The 18,317-nt window shown below is 34.4% G+C and overlaps 1 protein-coding gene across 1 annotated transcript in view; it reads right to left on the bottom strand.

Moving 5' to 3' along the window:
- Window positions 1–17,197, bottom strand: part of LOC113061993 (potassium channel, subfamily K, member 9) — a 37,786-nt gene extending 20,589 nt beyond the window's left edge. The window contains exon 1 of the mRNA XM_026231492.1: window positions 16,518–17,197. Coding sequence (XP_026087277.1) covers window positions 16,518–16,800 — 283 coding nt within the window. The 5' untranslated portion in view covers window positions 16,801–17,197. The remainder of the gene's footprint in view (window positions 1–16,517) is intronic.
- Between the last annotated feature and the right edge of the window lie 1,120 nt (window positions 17,198–18,317).

Genomic DNA, 18,317 nt, shown 5'->3' with positions numbered 1-18,317 from the left:
TGCTTTCCTGACACTGCTGCTCAAACGCTAGCCAGTCCACCGGGTCTTTCTGAGAAGCTGCGTGTAATATCAGGTGTATAATACTGAGACAATGGTGGCTTAATGGTTAGGGAGTTGAACTTGTTACTCAAAAGTTGTGGGTTCGACTCTCAGAACTAACAGGAAATGTATCTGGGGGGCAGTGAATGATCAGTGCTCTCTTCCGCCCTCATTTCCCACAACTGAGGTGCTCTTAAGCAAGGCACCACTGCCTACTGCTCCGGATATGTGTGCACTCCGATGGGTGAAATGCAGAGCACAAATTTTGAGTATGGGATACCAAACTTGGCTACACATCACATCACTTTATCAACAATCTCCTGAGTGATCCACTACCAAAACCACATCTATTAAGAACTAAAACTGCTGTGTTCTTCGATCTTGTAATATTGAACTTTTTAAAAGAACAGTTCACAAATAGTGAATATTCTGCCATCAATTTGACTTTCTTTCTTGTGGAGAATTTTTGAAAATGATCCTAGGCGATCTCTTCAATACAATGAAAGTGAAAGACTATCAAAATGAAAAACATTGGCATAAATGTAGCCCATATGACTGACATATACTAAGTTACAATCTTGTCATTCAAAGGTGCATTTATAAGAGCTTGTGAATAAAGAAGTGAGTCTTTTGAATCTTTTTCAATGAACCAGTTGATTTAGTTAACCAAACTGGGGTGCATTTTCCAAAAGCAACTATGGTCACAAGTTACCGTTGATACCAACTGAGTTCACTGGTAACTTGTGACCATAGTTGCTTTTGGGAAATGCACCCCTGGCCTGAGTTAATGCTCAGGAATTGTACTGATCTGGTATGAACTTCACTGACTCACTGATTCAATCACAGCATTTCAGAGCTCACTGGAGAGATTCTCAGCAAAGAAACATTTAAATCTATGTCTGTTCCCCACCTAAACTTATCAAATGAATTTAGAACAAATATAAATATTCATATAAATATGGAAAAATATATAAATAAATTCAGATGAGATGTATGGACTGCTTTATGGAGCATATAGTATCCTTCTTTACATATAATATAAGATGAGAACAACATTTAAATTCATTTGTGCTGGATAATGACACTGATTTTGCAACATCAACGCTGTTATTGAAGTAAAATGAATTAACAATGAACTAAATTAAACTGAATAATGGTACAACTATCTTCTGTAGAGCTGCTAATAGTTGAAATTGACTTGTTTTCTCTATTGATTCATTTTGAAACTTACTTTTGTGCTTTGAAACAATCTTTAATGTATGTAGCACCATATAAATAACAGTGACTTGTCTTGTTTTTATGTATTTATTTATTTATGTTTTAATACCATGTCAACAAAAATGGCTAGTACACATGAAATAAGCACAATATGCCTTAAAAAACATTAACCTGTTGTAAAAATATTAACTATACCAGAGATGGGCTGTGCTAGAAGTGCAGGTACACCAGTCACGATTTCTGGGAGCATTCCTGCAATAAGACTGTCCCCACCCCCCACCCCACAGGAAATGACATCATTAACAGCTGCTACACTTTGTTACTCAATAGGGAAGCATCATGATATCAGTCAACAACCAGACCTCATACTGAACGAGAAAACAAAGAGTGAAAGCACAAAAGATGAGGAACAGAGCCAAATATTAGTTATGCTGACTCACAGGAAGAGAAGAATTAAGGAGGAGGAGAGGAGGTAAGATATTAACTTCATAGATCAATATGTCCTCTTTTAGCTTCTTGCAGGACTTTCACAATGAGTTGAAGGGTGCAGGAGAAGAGACTAAATGACAAGATATGGGGAAAGAAGAGATGAGAAGATACTAGATGAGGGGAGAAAAACAAGAATGAGAATAGATAGGATGAGGAGATACGACGAGAGCAGGAGAGCAAAGAGGTGACCAGCTTCTCTTTTTCAATTTAAAACCAAATCTGTGCCCTCTAATACAATCATTAATACATCATATTTTAATCAGCTACCATATAACATTTATAAAACACAATTTTAAATTCTCATGCTGCAAAATATGAATAATAATGGAGTCCACAAACTCATTACACACTGAAGGACACACAACAATCAGCTCATAAAAACAACCTCCAGATTACCACAGATTTAATCTTTATACCATAACTCAAAGATCAATATTTAAGGGCAATAACTGCTTCATGTCAATGTTTTATTAATAAAAAAGTACTTTTTTGATGCAAGTCCACTGGCGTGCTGAATGTTTTATGAGTCCACAGCAAAGGGTGCAACGGAAACGGTCTCTTCATATGCTAATGCTATAGCCACAAATCTACAGCACTCGGATCACGCACTAAAAAAAACAAAATAAATAAATACTCAACCTTCAGCAAACCAATAAACAGGCGCAATTGAAACACACTGCATTTTTGACATCATTAATGTTTATTAAAAAAAAACTCATCATTAGCATGACTGAAAGTGCACTAGCTTGAGGAAAAGTAAGAGATGCTCCACCTGGCAGCCATAAAAACAAAAAATAGTCAGTAAATGTTTTTTGGTCAAATCGTTTTTTAAAAGATTAATCATGCATACAAGTTTTCTATGAACTATACCATAGTATCTGCAATCAGTCTGATTTGTCACACTCTTTGACCTAAATGATATATAAGCATGAGTTAAACTCGAATAACATCCAATATTCCGGTAACATTGTTAAAAAAAAAAAAATTAAGAACAAAATTAACTTCAAACAAAAATGTAACATGGTCAAGAAACTGTATAACTCAATCTTACATCTGGAAAACTAACAGTCATTGCAGAAAATGACGTCGCCATGATTAAGCAATATTATTGTAGCTTCAACCACAAAGCTTTCAGAAATATTTCAATACTGTAGTACACTTATTAAATTCTGAACTATTAAATCCACATCTACATAAGGAAATTTAATGCAGTAGCTCCCCATGTCTAAACATGACATTTAACATTCTGTAATATTAAACATGAACTTCTCAGATCAGCACACAAGCTCCTGAACCTCCCAAAACCCCATTAGCTTTATTTCTACCCTGACCCTTGTCCAGACACCTCAATTAGGTCTTAAATACTTTATTATTTAATCACTAGCTAGGGTTGGAATCCTAAAGCACCATCATTAACCTGAAGGCCAATCACGTTTCATGTAGTAATTTTATCCCAACTACTGGAATGAAGGGAACTTGAACATATCATGAACTGTTCCAAAACAACTGACCCAACCTCCCCAGCAGTCATTGCAGAGCCACTCTTAATGTTCAGAGATAAAGGTCCATGGCTCTATCATTGCATAGACCAACTTGGATCACGTGTGTCTCGATAACCAATCACACACAGCCTTGACGTCAGCTGTACGACAATCAGTCACGGCTTGCGGATACCACAGAAGTCAATGAGAAATACCGTAAAATTAACCCTACCTCTCGCAAAATTGTCCGTGGCCTCTCTTATAAAACAGCATTTTCTCGGTGTAAACTCTTAAAGTAAATCAATCCAAAATTAATGTTTATTAGCAAATATGTTGAATATTAGCTGATGGACTGTTGATTCATTCAATGACAAGCTGATTCCCAAAAAAAGCAGCTTATTGAGTGTAGATTTACTTCCATATGTATGTAATTCCAAAAATAAAACAATAAAGTAAAAATAAAGCCTATTTTTAAACAAATTTTCTAAACTTCCACTTACAATTATTCTTATCCTTACAAAATCTTGCTATTTTATCTGAAGCTTAACAGTAAAGAGCTAACTTGTGTAGCAAAGACTTTCGAATTTGAAAAACGTTAGCTTACAATTTAACATTAAATTAACATTTTTAATCGTGATTAATCGCATAATTGTTTGTTATTAATCACAATTAATTTGTGCATTGTTATGCACAAAACTAATAATGTATTCAAAAGTAGTGTAATGTGCACTTTTTTATTTTAAAAGTAGGCCTACTGCTATATGGACAAAAGTGTAATAACATTTGGTTTGCAAACACTTAATAAGGTGTTAATAAGCAAATAAGGTACTTCTTACAGCAGTGTTCCTTTTACATAGTAGCAGTTATAAATATTTATAGTAGCCTAAATCTCAACTTATAACATTAATGTAATTAAATTAAATAGCAGAGTAATGGACTGCAGTAGATGAAAACCTAATCAACAACATAGGGAAATACCCAGAATTACATGCAACCAACCATAGACAACACGAGGAATTCATAAACGTGGAGGAAGATAGCGTTTGTCATCGGCTTTTCAGGTAAGAAAGTCTAATTTTCGATCTGAGGTAAAATGTTCAGTGACAGTCCTTAGAAACTTTAAGAAATAAGCATACCTATAGACAAATAAGTAGCTTCTTTGTTTTTATTGAGCAAATAAATCAGTATTAGTAGCTTCAGCATTTTAGAAATGTTGAAATTGCTTACAATAATACAAAACATTTTTACATACTTAACATATTTAGTTATGCAATGCAGTGGTGTTCATATATTTTTATGTGTGGCTTAAGTGGCCACAGTGAAAGACGTCAAACCTTGGGCTTCAAAAGGCCCAAGAAGCGGATTTGTTTAATTCAGAATGAATTCATCTCATGTGAAAATGCCCTTCTTCCAGATGTCTTTCAGAATTAAGTCGGTGACCAATCTGAGCATTCAGTCCCTCATTTCTTGTGAGTGAAAGTAGAAATTATGTATATATTTAATATTATCTGCCATTCATCACTTGAAATAAATTACAGCTTTTATGAAAATGGCCTGTATATGCTTTCATTCATTATCAGCTTGTACCAATTCAACTCCAAAATTGATTATGCTCAACAATGTAAATTAATTTCAGGCCTTCTTTTTTTTATCAAATGTAGTGTTTTATCACAAAAACAGCTCATTATAATAATCATTTTTAATCTTGCCAAGAGATCTGACAGGGCACTTGTCCTCTGAATGCATTTGAAGTCATTTGCATTGATCAAAGATGCGGCGAACAAATCAGTTATGATATTATGACAGACATGCTTAAAACAGATGGAGGACATTCTGCATTCTTGTTTGCATCACCCAATGAGAGCGTAAGGTAAAGATAGAACATCACAACGAAGAAGATAATGTTTCATTATCTAAATGAATCTCAACACCGCCTCTAAAATCTTCCTCTCACTTAACAGATTGAGTCCAACTTCCACAAACACATAAATATACAGACATAAACACACACATATGATACACACACTGCTAATGAGCCTTAAATAGCTTCTTTTCCCACCTGTGACAGAATGAGCATGCCAGAAGTGAAGAGTAGTAGAAATGTGCAAACTGTACGCATTTGTTTGTGCGTGTTTGCATAACTAAAATCATCCACAGAAGTAAATCAAATAAGACCAAATCTACTTTTGGAGATAAATATTATTAATAAGTCAATATACTGTATATGTTATTGTATTTTGCATCCTTAAATGTAGCTACAATGAATATATTGGTATTTGAATGTGATATCAGTATGGTACCTTGGGATTGCCACAATATACTATATGTCCAAAAACATTTTTAACCATGTGAAAATATATTTTTTCTATGGATATCAATGGTGACCGTCAATGGTTATCTGCATTCTTTAAAATATCTTCTGTTGTGTTTAACAGAAGAAAGAAACTCAAACTGGTTTGGAACAAGTAGAGCGTGAGTAAATGATAACAGAATTTTCATTTTTGTGTCAACTATCCCTTTAACTTTGAAAAAAAAAAAAAAAAACTATGGTACATTTATTTTCTCTCATGTCATAAGAATAAAATCATAGCCAGACACAGAAGTGTGCGTGTGTGTCTGTGATATCTTATGACCCTCTCGTACGTATGCAATAAAAACGAGAGTGAAAGAAATAGAGAAATATTAAAACAAAGTCAAGGGCCATTGAGAGCTGTCAATCAAACAGGGGTTTGTGTTTACAATGAAATTTCCAGTGAGAGATTATATGCTTTCTCTATGACATATACGCACATCTTTCTCTGTATTTCTGCAGATTTAAACATCTCCTCATGCTCAACTGATTTGCAACTCTATGAATAAGATTAGACCAGACATGATCCGAATTGCTCAGACACACATTTAATCTACATATCACTGCATTTTGCTATTTTTTTTTTCTTTCTTATGTGTGTAATTCAACACTGACCAGAACTAAATGTTTTATTCATACTGACATGTGTCCCAGCATTAACTGCAACATTCAATGTTTCAAACCAGCTTTGGGTCAAATATGGACTAACCCTAGTTTAGGGTTAAAATTTTAAATAAAAAATGTAACCCAACAGTTAGGTTAGTCCATATTTGACCCAAAGTTAAGTTGAAACAACCCAGTATTTTTAGAGTGTTCCTTTATGCATAAACAGGTCTGTTAATACAACATTCACACAAGAAAATGTATTCCTGTAGCTCAAGTGGTAGAGCATTGCATTAGCAGTGAAAGGTTGTGGGTTCGATTCCCAGGGAACACATGTTAGGTAAAAAAGGTTAGCCTGGATGCACAGTAAGTCGTTTTGGATGAAAATTTTGGATAAATGCATACATTTAATTTAATTTAAATTATGTTCTGGGTTAAATACTCAATTTAATAAATACTAAATTTAAATACGCAGTTTACTCAAACTTATACTCAATTACTGTAAATGAACACTTTAAAAATGTTATTTATTTTAATGTATTTATATAATAATAGTTTTATATTTAAAAAAATTAAAAATTATTTAAAATAATTAAATTAAATATTTATTTCTTTAAAATACTGTAAATAAAATGCAATTAGAGTGCTAGTGTTTTGACAATTTTCATTCGTTATTTCCTACAGTAATCAATTTCTTTAATATATTTTAATGAAAAATATTTAAATTCATTTAATTTACATTTATAATGGAATTATATTGATTTTAATTCAAATGTATTTAAAATATTTTGAAATATGCACTTATAATGAAAGTGTTTTGAACATTTGTAATTTATTTCCTCTATAGTATATTACAGACTGTAAACAGAGCTTAATGTATCTTTTAACTATTTCTATAATATATTTTAATTTACAAAATAAATAAATCTAATTCATTTAAAGGTATTTACAATATAATATATTTTTATTAAACCATTTAAATTGATAGTTTTTTTTTAAATACATAATTTAAGTATTTTAAATACACAGTATTTACCAGATTTTTTTTTTTCAGCTGTCATGATTTCAACAACCAAATTCTGCTGAATCTGTTCTCACCTAGATTCATTTGTTACACTGTAACGTGAATATGATGCATATTTATAGCTAATATTAATATGATAAGAGAGTGCACAAAGCACATCTAGATTAATAACTGCTGTTTTTGCAGTGTCATTGTATTCACTATAGAGCTTGACTTGTCAGTGAAGTGCAGCACCTGTCCAGTGTGGAGTGTGAAAACAACAGCACACAGTATATAACTCTGACCTGGTAAAATCCTCATCAATAAAAATGTACTACAATATAAAAACACACTTTTAAGAGCGCCATCCATTTCCCCTTGACAAAAGCGTTGTAACCGCATGTTTAGTCAGCAGAGAGAGACCTCAACAACAAGCCGGTTGAACTTAATTGAAAAACAGATCACTCATAAAAATGGCAGAGTGCCATGCAGCTACCGTTACGCAATGGAGAAGGCATTGTGGAAAGAAGCAGAGTAACACTGTTTGATATTCATCTACAAAACTAACTGAGCTGGATTCCCATCTCCGCAGTTCTCCGTGAACGGGAAGATGATCCGAGTCACTGGATGAAAAAAAAAAGACACAAGGTCAAATCATTCCCTGTGCTCAGAGCAGTGCTACAAGTGATGCAGAGAGAGAGAGAGAGAGAGAGAGAGAGAGAGAGACATGAACAAAAGTGATGGCACTGTTATGATACCACACCCCAAAAAACATGGTATTTCCATGGTACATAAAAATGTATTAAACCTATTTTAAAAATAACAACAAAACAGTAAAAAATAAAATAAAAAAAACATACCATGGCACTATGATTTAATTATTCATTTATTTATTTATTGATGGCACCATGGTATAACTGAAAAATTAGCATAAATGAATTTTAGTACCATGGCATATTTTGATGTACCATTGTATAACCATGGATGTATCATGATACTGCCACAATAATTTAATATGCCATCATGCACTACAGTTTTTCTCAGTCACTTTGGTGCATTTCTCAAATCAGAAATGAAATTCTCAAAACTACTTGTATAACCTTCACATCCTCTAGTCATTTGTACACATCATAAAACCAGTTTCTCATTCTTTTGAACAAGTTGTGATACCTTTTATACATTCATGCAATTTATTACACACATTTATCTGCGGTTTCCTACATTATCAGTTGCTAATGTCATGTTGCTCAAGATGAACCATTTCGCATTTATTGACTTATACAATGAACTAAAGACTAGATGTTTTGAGGGGTAAGACTGTTGCACAGAAATCTAAACATCTAGTCTTTAGTTCATTGTATAAGTCAATAAATGCAAAATGGTTCATCTAGTTGTCATAAAGTGTCAAGCACATTTTTTCTTTTACACATTATGATTAGACCTTTTTGTAAATTTGGCATGAATTGTGCTAATGAATCATTTCTCGAATCATCCTTGCTATTTGAAAAAAAAGTATGTGCATTTCTCAAAACAATTTGTACAAACAGCACCACAAAACACCATACTCAAAATCTTTAGTTCATCTCTCAAAAGCAAGTATTAATGCCAACGAACATATCAGTGCCATCAGAATGAAAAGTCCATGTGTCATTGTTCACAAACAAAATGCTTAGTCATGTTGTCAATATAACAGTGCATGTTGTTAGTATTACCTGATGTAAACTATGGTATGCCATATGCCATAGCATATAAACAGTGTGCCATATGCTTATGAATGAATCCATTTCAAGTACAAATTTACAAATTACTGTATGTGGGATATTGATTGAAAGAGACTGAATAGAATTCACATTTACTCTTTTACTAGTGGTCTGACCAAAACATAAAAATAAAACAGGAAATAAACCTTTACAATGTCATTCTGACATAGAAAAGGAAAAAGACATAATGGGCACAAAGCTGAAAATGAAAAATAAGTCCATCAGAATTTGTAACTCTTGTTGTCCTCTGTCTACACAAAATACTGTAAGCTTTCCAACTGAAGATTCATGAGATGAACCTTTGAGCTATTTCAGAGAAATGGTTCATCATTGGTTGATCAACAGTCTCTTTATTAGTCATGGTTCACTTGCACAAGTCATGCCAAATTGACAAAAAAGTCTAATAATAATGTGTAAAAATAAAATAAAAAGTGTGCTTGGCAGTTTATGACAACTAGATGAACCATTCTGCATTGAGTGACATGACATTAGCAACTGATAATGTAGGAAACTGCAGATAAATGTGCATAATCAATTGCATGAATGTACAAAAGGTATCACAACTTGTTCAAAAGAATGAGAAACTGGTTTTATGATGTGTATAAATGACTAGATGATGTGGAGGTTGTACAAGTAGTTTTGAGAATTTCATTTCTGATTTGAGAAATGCACCAAAGTGACTGAGAAAAATGTATTTATTTGGTCAGACCACTAGTGAAGGGTAACTGGGAGTTCTATCCAGTCTCTTTCAATCAATATCCCACATAATTTTGAAATGGATATATGGCATACATAAGCATATGGCATACTGTTCAATACAGTAGTTTACATCAAAGCATCCCTCCAGAGTAAACTGTTATACTGACAACATGACTAAGCAATTTGACTGTCATTCTGATGGCACTGACATGTTCATTGACACAGATATTTATTTTTGAGAGATGAACTAAGGATTTTGAGTAAGAGACTGGCCTTAGCAGGTCTTGTTATTTGTATGAGCTATTTTGAGAAATGCACTTACTGTTTTGCCAATCTCAAGGATGATTCGAGAAATGTACTAAAGCAACTGAGAAAAACTGTAATAAATCAACAGCATTACCATGATAAATGCCTACATGAATGAATAAATGGATGGATGGATGAATAAACGGTACATGCATAAACACATAAATGTAAAAAAGAATCAAATAAATATTATTACCATGGTATATTCCTAAATAAATGCATAGTATTACTGCGGTAAGAAGAAGAAGAAAATGTATATATATATGTATATACATATATATGTGATATATGTGTATGTGTGTGTGTGTGTGTGTGCACTGTTTTGTTGTTTTAAAGTACATAGTTTTACCATGGTATATGTTCACATACAGGGTACTTTTATAGACAGACAGACAGACAGACAGACAGACAGATAGACAGATAGACAGATAGATAGATAGATAGATAGATAGATAGATAGATAGATAGATAGATAGATAGATAGATAGATAGATATGCAAAGCATGACGGAAATTAGTGGAACATTTTTATTTAGCTTTATTGGATAAGCAAGTGTGACTGTGAGCTTGTAGAGCTGGAGCTAAAAATAGCAGCAGAGAAGGAGTGTGAGCGGTCTAGTGCTTCCACAGTAACACGCTGATGAAAGCCACTGCTGTTGATCCAAGATGCTGCTGCTGCTTGCTACAAACTTTACATTTTGTGCAATCAAGCGTTTTTATGCTTTATGGAACGAGAACGCTCGTGATGTGAATGTTAATTGCTACATTTTCCATACGCTCTAGAGATCTAGATCTCTGAACGTCCGATCACAAACGCTAGGTTTGTGTGTTTATGGACAGCCCGATGGAGCTTTGAACAGTTTGGGAATGTGAAACGGATCATTTCTGTGCCAGTGATGTCACCAAAAGGAATCATGACTGTTCTCAAACCGGTTTGTCTGTTAAACAATCCTGTACCATGATAGTACCAGGACAGACACAATCAGGAGCGTGGGATTGTTCTGAAAAGTGTGGGAGGAGGTTGATCTAATGTTCTCTAATGTTCTAACTGATTTGCAGTGGACACAAGATATAGAAGATGAGATATCAACTTCATAACTGCCCCCTAGAATTGTTTTTCAGGGGCATTTTTAATATCTTTATTATGGAATTTTTTCTAATCCTATTAAAAACAAAAAAAGAAACACAGCAGGTGAATTATTTATATGTATGCCTAATATTTAAATTAAATAAATTCACTTAAATGGTCCATCTGAACAATTTTAACAGTTACTTTGAAGTTGTAAACAATGCACAAGGATCAGGCCGAAACTTATGAAGCAGGCCTACATTAAATGTTAAAAGTATAAAAAAAATCATAAAAATAAATATAAAAAGAGATATATAAATATAAAATATATTATTCATCAAGATGCTAACAAGAATAATTAAATAAATAGTGTAAGACACATCAAATGTAAAAAGTTCATAGAAATAATACAATTAAAATAAGAAGTAATAAAATGATAAAAAGTACCTAAAAATAATGAACATAAAATATAAGATATTTATATTTTTAAATATAAAATATTTATATTTTTAAATATAAAATATTTATATTTATTAAATAAAAAATATTAAAATAAATATAAAAATAAAATATGAAATAGCAAATGCTCAAAAAGAAAAGAAAATAACACAAATTAATGTAAAAAGTGCATGCATACCTAAATAAATCTATATAAACTACAATCAAATTATTGAATCATTACTAAATACAATGAAGAATTAAAAGAAAATAATACACCACTAAAAATTATACAAATAAATAAATAAATTAAAATCAATATAGTAAAAGTATATTTTTATTTATTTTTTTGCATTTGGTGGTATTTTACTTTGCGGCTGCCACTTGATGGGCATCACACTCCTCCCAACAAACCAAAACACTTTAAAAATATATATATAAAATAAAAGTCAATTATTTTGACAATTCAAAAAGTATTTGCTTGTAGTTCAAACAGTTTTAGTTTAGGCAGTTCTTTACTTTAAAACAAACAGAAGCGTCTTTTCCACTGCCCAAAGGTTGACTCTTTCCAGCTCTCCAAACTCACTGTAGTGCATCATGGGTAAAGCGTGATAACCAGTGGAGGGACGCCTCTATACGGAACAGCACATGCTGCATGGATAAACTCAGACGCACTCAGCCTCTGCGGAAAGGTGGAAACATTCCGAGCAATTAATCACGGCAAGTGGAACCAGCTCCCCGCGCAATCTGCTCAATGCCGAGTTAGCGCCGCACACATGACCAAGACACACAGTGTCTCCACGGAAACCAAGGCTCCAGGCTACTCTGACATTTCCACATGCATATACACACTACTGCACATCCACGGCCAGCTCTACGCCATCAGAACTAATACTTCTGTTAATTATTGAAAACATACTGTCACTCGTACTGTGCTCAGACCGCTTAGTAAATGGAAAGACAGACAGACAGATAGATAGATAGACTTTAAAAAGCAATCATTCTCAAATAAAGCACACAGCGCTAAATAAACCACAATCAAAAATAAATGTCAAAAAAGAGAAACAACTGGTGAATCAGGAAGAATTAGCTTTAAACGTGCATTATTTGTAATTTAACATACGCTGATGTTTCTTGACACTTCCAAATAGAATTCATAAGATGCTTCATGCTAAAGTTTTAAAAATCAGTAAGGTTTACACAAAAAATCAGTTTTTAACCTGTTTTACTTTCATATTTTGAAAACAAATTTGTGCAACAGGTTAGTCTGAAAGAAAATTGGATATTCATCAAGAATCAGGAACTTTCAAAAGGTATACTTTTGTACCTAATTTAGTCTAAAGGATGTATAGAAGTACCTTAAATGTACACATGTGCACCCTTTGGAAAGATATTGCCCCAGTGACAGCATCTGTTTTTTTTTTTTGAGAGAGTGTATAAATAGGGTACATGCTTTATATCATGAAGGGAGAAGTCATTTAATAAATATAAAAATAAAAATAATGCCAATCTCAGTTAAACCATATAAACCTATTCAAGCTGTAAAAACACAACTATAAAACTGTAATAATCTAGTAAATCCTTTTATTTTTTACCATTCTTATTGTATATGCAATAATAAAAAAAAAAAAATATATATATATATATATATATATATATATATATATATATATATATATATATATATATATATATATATATATTTTATCCATATTTATTTCGATTACAAAACTAGAATTTGTCTCAAATACATAACAGGTGGTACGGATAGATAACTTCAAATTGAACTACTAATATACTTGATGCTTTGAGTGATATTGCAGCAGTGTAAACACACACATGCAGTACACTGCAGTATTGTTGCTGTTCTGCTGAAGTGTGGCTTCACACACACACACACACACACAATATATTCCTTCTCAACAATGTGATGAAACACACAGATGAGATAATGAGGATGTCCAGAGTCAGTCATTCTGATGTTTTGCACAGTCATCCACTTATTATGAAGTTTAAATATATATACACATACACAAGCACTGAAATACTGTGGTGACATGAGCACATCAGTGGTGCATTAGTAATTAAATCTAATAAAAACCAGTAGCTAGCTATATTCAGATGATCAGCAATTACAAGCTCAAAACAACAAACAGTTTATTCAGTCCACAAAGACTGTGTGCTCACCTGCACATGCGTGTGTGTTTGTGATCATACTGTATACAAACGCACACAGCAGAACACAGGTTGCGCATTAGTGTCCTTTTACACAATGGGACGCTTACTCATTATAGAGCTGCTGTTCACACACCACTAAAATGCTGTCAGCACAGTGAGGCTCTATAAGCACATTCTGTACAGTAGACCTGCCGTGTGGACATGCAATGCTGGGATGTTATGCACAATATTTATCTGTGCACATCAAATATGATTTAAAATATTGAACTCAATTTTTAAGGATGGAAATCATTTTAGTTTAATTTGATTCACTTTTGTCTACAATTTCACAATTAAGTGAACATGGGGGAGAATCTTGAATCATTTCACTGCTCTGTTTTGACCAGATGTGCTTTTTGTCAATAAAATGTTATCAAACATAAAATGTTAAAAAATTACTAAAATAAATTAATAAATATAAAAAGTAAGTGTTAGGAAATAAATTAAATGTTTAAAGGTAAATTAAAGTAATTCAAAGAAAATAAATATAACACTAACATAATTGAAACCAATAAAGGAATTCGCTGTGAGATATTTTTGTTCATTTTGTTGGCATTTGGTTCATATCTGACCTTGTTATAGTCATGTTTTTGGGTGCTGTACTAATTTTAACATGAACAATTGACTATTCATTGAGACATATTTCAAGTTTTTTTTTTTTCTTTCTCTATGAAAATGTTTCAATCAAACCATTCCTCTTAAATGTTTTTATTTATTTGGTAATCAGGTGTTGTTGTTTTTCTTCTGTGTTCTCGGTCTTACTTTCCAGCAATGCCAATCCCTCAAACTAATAAATGCCTGAAAACATCATTCTCTAAGAAAAAGGAAGTGACATCATCATTGAATAGAATTCTTTGATGTTTTGTGCTCTTCACTGGTTTCTCACTCCATCCAGTGTGATGAAATGACAGAAACTAAATATTATAATTGTAAAACATGGGTAACTCTTTACAATAAGGTTCCATTAGTTATAGTTAGTTAATGTGTTTACACTTACATTTTTCAATGAACAGAAAAGAGTTTGAAAGGTACTGCTTTATAGGAATAAAGCAGCAGTAAAATTAGTGTGTATTCAAAACACACTTTTTTGCTCTGATGTTGACATGACACTCAGCATGCTTCATCTCTGAAGCAGCTACAGATGCTTAAATGGTTACAATAAAGAAAAGATCAACCAGTATTCAAATACATCTGTAATGAAATGGTGAATATTATAATAATGCAATTAAAAACTTTATCTACAAATCAAAATCTGAATGGAAGCTGATCACTGAGCAATGATTGCACAAGTAAAATTTTGAATTTGGAAAAATTTAGACATATAGAAACCAGAATGTCTGAGAAATATGAATATAGTGAAGCTTTCAAATGCTGCAATAATAATGTGCACGATCTCTGTGAGGGCTGACACAGCTGTAGCTGCATCTGGCACCTGTTGCATGAGGATTGATGTTACAGCATTTCTACTGCACCATTAATGACACTGAATGTTGATGCATTGAGAAATTAACTCAATCAGTGATACAATACAGGGAAAACGCGAAACCCTGGCCTTCATCTGACCTCAGTGCGTGTGTTTGTGTGAAAGAGAGATTAGCGAGTAATTCCAGCACGTTTCCTGTCCTCATATGAACTGATGCTTGATCATAAAGATCCATTATGAATGTTTTATGTTGTGTGGTGCTCATTTACAGTGACTCTTGTTTCGGTGAGCTGTTCTTTCAGCACCATGGCACAAGACAAAACTTCACTGTAGTCCACACTATTACATACAACAAACGAAGACAAACATACAAAAAAAAAACACTATTACAAACAACAATAAAGTAATTAAATGATACGATTCATTATCTAATGTCATTAAAATAGCTTGAAATAACATTAAACTGTCATTATGATTTTGTCCATATGTTTTCATAATCATAATCATGCACATTTTAAGTGCATGAGCTACTGATCTTTTAAGCACTGCATGAAGAGAAATGAGAATAGTTAAAGAGAAATGGGAAATGTAATTACTTTATTGTTGTTTAGCGTATTGAGATGTAAAATATTTGCCAATTTGGCATGATCAACCATGTTAACAGCATGTTACATTAGTGTGAACCACAGTGAAGTTTGTCTTAGGCCGTGGTGCTGAAAGAACAGCACACCGAAACAAGAGTCACTGTGACTGAACACCACATGACACAAAACATTCATAATGCATCTTTATGATCAGGCATAATGACAGTTCATACGAGGACATGACGTGCTGGAGTGGCACAGTAATCTTTCTTTCACACAAACACACGCACTGAGGTCAGATGAAGGCCAGAGTCTTGTGTGTTCCAGTATTGTATTTCTGATTGAGTTTATATATATATATATATATATATATATATATATATATATATATATATATATATATATATATATACACACACACACACATTGTGTGTCAACATCAATTTCGTCAAACAGCTCAGGTTACGCATTACATAAGGTAAAGATTCCAACACCTAGGTTAGAAATGTATTTAATGTAAAATATCCCCTTAGAACTCATAACCTACAGGGCTGGACAAGTAATGTCGTTTTTGTGATTTCTGAAATTCTGCAACAAATGGCACACCTGTGGTGAGATAATAACAGTGATTTTCTGCACTAATAAAGTCCCTTCATCTCACCAGAGAAGACCCAGTCTAGACTTTTTATCCCGCTGAAATGATTAACTTGATACCCCACGAGATGTCCATCACACTATACGAAGTACAAAAAGCTCTAATAAACAACACGTTTAAATCCAAACGAGAATCATTTCGCCACCTTGCTTGACAGACACCCGAAGAAGAAGCCGAAACTCACCTATGGTGGTTATGACAGTGATGGCAAAGTAGAAGGACCCTGCAAATTTCCACTGGACCCCTGCTCTGTGCGGCTCGGCCTCCATGATGATGGTCTCCAGCTTTTTATAGTCATCCTCACTGATGTTGTACTTGCCCTGAAGGCGCTTCTCCTCAGCCTCCAGCTGCTCCTTCTCCCGCATCTCGTAGTCCGACTCGAGCGCGTCAAACACCGCGGCCCCGACCAGCAGATAGGTGAACGTGCAGACGATCAGGGACAGCGTCCGCACGTTCTGCCTCTTCATGGCCAGCAGGAACCGGCGGCTGAGGGGTTCATGTCCCCTCTTATCCCCCGGGAAGGCGCAGCAGCAGTCTGTAAAGGGCGGATAGGGGCAGTGCTGCTGCGTCTTCGGACACCGGTTGCGGTTGTAACAGGTCCCTTGATCGTGGTCCTGGCTGGTGGAGAGACAAAGCAGACTGGCTGGAGCGCCGGGACCACAAGCCCTGCAGCCGCGAAACTCTGCGAAAAACCTGCCCAAACCACAACAAAGTCCTTCCGGCGCGCAGTGCCATCAACTAGCGCGCTCCCCGCGTGATCTCCAGAGAGCTTCTGAACTGGAGAAGACGCAAGAAGCCAGTGGGATTCATGCTCGAGTGATAATTACGCACCTGTTAAATTCCCTTCTCCGCTGCGTTAAACAAACTCATCGCCGTGGCCATCAGATATCCAAACTGCCCTGAACATCTTCCAGAAAAAAGTTTCCCCGACCTGTTCATCTGAGTATCATCTTCAGCTGTTCTCACTCCGCCGGTGCGTGAGTAATGCCGGTGGTACCGGAGGAGGACCCGTGAACACGCAGCAGCATCATCTGATGAGCGGCGGAGACGCGCAGCGCACGAGTGATGCTCCAAACGTGATCCAATCCAGGAAAAACTCACTTATTCCCGTAGCTTTGCAGAAACGCTGATCTTGATGATCCTACAAACAACAGGTCCGAGCGCGAACGTGCGCATCTGTTTCCCCGGTAACGCATTGGTGGATGGGCTCGACTCGCATTTGGCTCCGTTTCGGTAAAGCTGCACTGTCACGGTATGCCACTGCAAGCGTCCGCTGGCAGACTTCAGTGTGTGCCAGCCTGAGAAAAAAAAATAGAAAACCCGCGCGCGCACGCATCACCAAAGCGCACACACAGATGGAAAAACTCCACATTAAAGACACACAGTGAGCGTGCGTGCGTTACGATCTCAGCTTGAAATAATTAATGCAGTTTGCACCTTCTCAACAGGTTACCTCGGAAAAGGTGTGAATTCAAGTAAATTATTATTTTTATTTTTATTTTTATTTTTATTTTTATTTTTATTTTTATTTTTATTTTTATTTTTATTTTTATTTTTATTTTAAAGGTAAATCCAGAGCAGCAGCTCCTTAACTCCGATCTCAAACCCGATTCCAAAAAAGTTGGGACACTGTGCAAATTGTGAGTAAAAAAAATGAATGGAATAATTTACAAATATCATAAACTTATATTTTATTCACAATAGAATATAGATAACATATCAAATGTGGAAAGTGAGACATTTTGAAATTTCATGCAAAATATTGGCTCATTTTGGATTTCATGAGAGCTACACATTCCAAAAAATTTGGGACAGGTAGCAATAAGAGGCTGGAAAAGTTAAATGTACCTATATGGAACAGCTGGAGGAGCAATTTGCAACTTATTAGGTCAATTGGCAACATGATTGGGTATAACAAGAGTCTCTCACAGTGGCAGTGTCTCTCAGAAGTCAAGATGGGCAGAGGATCACCAATTCCCCAAAT

The sequence above is a fragment of the Carassius auratus genome, chromosome 44 (genome assembly GCF_003368295.1).
Source record: "Carassius auratus strain Wakin chromosome 44, ASM336829v1, whole genome shotgun sequence".
Lineage (NCBI taxonomy): Eukaryota > Metazoa > Chordata > Actinopteri > Cypriniformes > Cyprinidae > Carassius > Carassius auratus.
This window is presented reverse-complemented; position numbering and strand designations above follow the sequence as displayed.